The 3445-nt window shown below is 43.3% G+C and overlaps 1 protein-coding gene across 1 annotated transcript in view; it reads left to right on the plus strand.

Annotated features, from left to right (window-relative positions):
* Nucleotides 1-3445, plus strand: part of LOC107089107 — a 12308-nt gene that overhangs the window by 6157 nt on the left and 2706 nt on the right. Inside the window, exons 5-9 of the mRNA XM_015381672.1 lie at nt 394-670; nt 754-931; nt 1033-1109; nt 1210-1390; nt 1562-1810. Of these exons, the coding sequence (XP_015237158.1) occupies nt 394-670; nt 754-931; nt 1033-1109; nt 1210-1390; nt 1562-1810 (962 nt within the window). The remainder of the gene's footprint in view (nt 1-393; nt 671-753; nt 932-1032; nt 1110-1209; nt 1391-1561; nt 1811-3445) is intronic.

Here is a 3445-nt window from a genome sequence, read left to right on the forward strand (position 1 = left end):
CAAATAAGTTAAAAAACAATACACTGGAAATTTGTTTCCAAGTTTGAAGACGTTTCGCTTCCCATCCACGAAGGTTTTTCAGTTCAAAATGTCAGAAATAGCGTTGAGGTCGAAGCTTTATACAGTAGCCCAACAACGCCTTGCTTTGTCTTGGGAGACATGCAAATTGAAACGGACGAACTGTGTCCACCCCTTTGGAATGGGGTGGAATGCATGCTAACAAAGAGGCTAAACAGCCCCCATTTCAAAGTTGTTGGACCCTTTCGTGTTTTTTTAACTTTTTTGGAATGACTATGACCTGGATGACTGAGAATATTCACTAACATGCCGTAGACATTGTCTGAGTTCTTACAGTCGTTCTTCCATTATTCATTTATTTATTTCTTCATACAGGGAAGATCCGTCCACTCCTGTCCACAACTTAAAGAAATACATAGTGTATGAGAGCTGCATTATGGAGCTGTTTGTAGTGTGTCCTGCCTGCATGCGGTTGTGTGACGTAAGGACGCATAGACGGGGAACATTCCTGTCTGTGGAGCAGCGCTGCCCCCACTGTGAGTTCTACAGACAGTGGAACAGCCAGCCTCTTCTGGGAAGCACGCCAGCCGGGGACCTCCAGCTCTCTGCTGCCGTGTACCTGAGCGGCGCATCTTTCTGGAAAATAGCTAGGGTAAACAATGTGCAACCCTTTAGGGTCAGAGTGCGGCTCTGAATAGAGGATTTATTCCCTTTTTCTCATCTTTCTACCAACAGGTCTTTGATGCAATGCAGCTGCAGACGTTTCAGTACGACACGTTTCGCAGACATGCCAGAGCCTTTATTGAACCGGCAGTCGTCCACCAGTGGAAAACGTCACAAGAAGCGACGCTGCAGAGGCTCAGTCAGCAGGGCAAAGTAATACTTGGTGGTAACATGAGGGCTGACTCTCCAGGTATTTATAAATATTACAGTTTATACAGGTTTTTGAAATATTCTGTCATTCCAATGATTAACAAAGAATAGACCGGATGTAATGGAATCGGTTTTAAACAGGGAACTCGGCAAAGATCGGGAGCTACACCATGATGGACCTGAGTAGAGGCACAGTTTTGGACATCCAGCTGCTACAGGTGATTGCTCAAACAAAATAGTTCTTTGTAATTTTAATAAAAATGTACATTGGCAGTTTCTAATGCCATGTGTTCTTCTGGTTTTGTGGCTGGAAAACAGAACATTGAGGTTGGTGGCATCTACCAGATGGAGAAAGAGGGACTGAGGAGGAGTCTGGCATTGCTGGAATCACGAGGCGTGACTCCTGACTGCCTCGTCACCGACCGCCACCCACAAGTTCAGAAGTTTCTCACCGACAAAAACATCACCCACTACTACGACGTCTGGCACATGGAGAAAGGTACATCTCTCTACGTGACTGAACGTTGGAGGATCATGAAAGAGTTTCTGTCCTTACAGTCAGGATTGGAGTCAGTTATAATCATACGCTTATAAATTGATGATCGTATGAAATACATGACTTGTTGCACAGGGATGTTCTTTATAAACATTTATCTTACACACACTTTAGGAATTTCAAAGAAACTGGAGAAGATCAGCAAGAAGAAAGGTTTTGAGAAACTCCAGAAGTGGACGAGGAGCATTAAAAACCACATTTACTGGACTGCAGCTACCTCAAGGACCGGTCCTGAGAGAGTGGCAAAATGGACCTCCTTCCTAAACCACGTGCAAGACGTACACGCCCATGATGATCCTCTTTATCCCAAGTGCCTGCATGACATCCGTCGAACTCGGGACAAGAGGAAATGGCTCCGAGCAGGTGGTTCGCTTACAAACAAAAATGTTATTCATACGGAAGCGCACAAATAATCAATTAGTTGAAACAGTGCGCAAAGTTGACATAGTTTTTTTTTCTTTTTAGTTACACCCAATTGAATATGTCTAATTTTGCAGAAAAATGGTGATGCTTACTGCACTGGTACAGTAAGTGCACTTTCCTGAAATCAGCTAATGTGACACACGGCGGGAGAAGCATCAGTGCAAAGGTGGTTATCTATGAGAAGCTCTTTAATTAGCAGTAAATGTTTCTCTACATGCGTGTGTACATTTTCAGTCATCTAGGTCTTGGCAACCCCAGAACTGGCTTACACTGGAAGGCAATCAGATTTTTGATCACTTCTTTGAAGACGTTTCCATACCTACACAGGAGTCTTCGTCAATTTAGTCAAATCGCACCACAGCAATCTGCAGTAGGAGCGCTGATCTATTTCAGCAGTATGGAGATCCATCCTCCTTGCATTCCAAAACGGGATGCAAATCCAAGAACAAGTGATACACCTTTGATAACTAAAATGTTCAGAGTTTGGACAGAAATGGCAGACAGTTTGAAAGAGGGGTGAAGGAAGACATCTTAGTGAAAAGAGAAAAGCCATCACTGAACAGAGGGGGGAGGTTTTCAGCTTCCAAACATTTAACAGCTAAAGACCAGAAGAATAAGAGTGGCTTTTGATATACATCTGACTTGGAATGTGTTCAGGAGGATGGACCTTTGTGCTACTTAAATACATCAGCACACCAACCACAGATTGCTCTGGTGGAGCCAACAGAATTTCTGGAAAGGTGAGGAAATGTCTTTAGAAAAACTGAGCCAAAGTCTGATTGCCTTCCAGTTTGAGCCCATTCTGCTGTTTTTACTGCAAGCTTCTCCATGCAGCTCTTCTAGGACATTTATTCTCCAGCAGAGTCCGGTCTCTGCTTCTCCACAGCAGATTCTCACCTCGGCACTACTGCAGGAAAATCTAACCAGACTAGCAGAGTTACTAAACTGATAATGAGCAAAACCTTCAGAAGAGGATTTAAAATAACTTGTTTGTTGTTGCTGAATGCTCTTTTTGGCGTGGGGTGTACTTGATGTAGCGCTAGTCTATGTTTGCTAGGTGAAGTGAACACCACTGCTTTTACAAATGCATCTCAGTAAACATCAGTAGGGATGTTGGGAAAAAATCGATTTGGTGCTATATTGTGGTTTTCGACTACTCAATATAATATACATTTTTCAGTTCCTTATATCGGTTTTAAAAAGAAATGTACCTTGAACCCAGAGGAAAAATGCTACCTCTGCACCGCCACTTTATCAGACAGAGCTGTGGAATTCTTTTTGCTGTCCAGTCACTTGGGATCAGAACTGGCAGAAGGTGGAGGACAGTTAGGAGAGTCTGGCCAGAAGCTCAGAGTAAAACAGAGACTGGTCTTTAATCAGAGAAACATCACATCAGATCTGGGTCTGATGGGCCCAAATGTTCCAGTTATCTTCTCGTGAACATATTCAGTACTTGCTTTTTTAGCTACACATTTAATTTTGATAGCACATATACACTCACCAGCCACTTTATTAGGTACCCCATGCTAGTAACGGGTTGGACCCCCTTTTGCCTTCAGAACTGCCTCAATTCTT

Source organism: Cyprinodon variegatus, unplaced genomic scaffold (genome assembly GCF_000732505.1).
Source record: "Cyprinodon variegatus isolate N-32 unplaced genomic scaffold, C_variegatus-1.0 Scaffold239, whole genome shotgun sequence".
NCBI classification, from domain to species: Eukaryota; Metazoa; Chordata; class Actinopteri; order Cyprinodontiformes; family Cyprinodontidae; genus Cyprinodon; species Cyprinodon variegatus.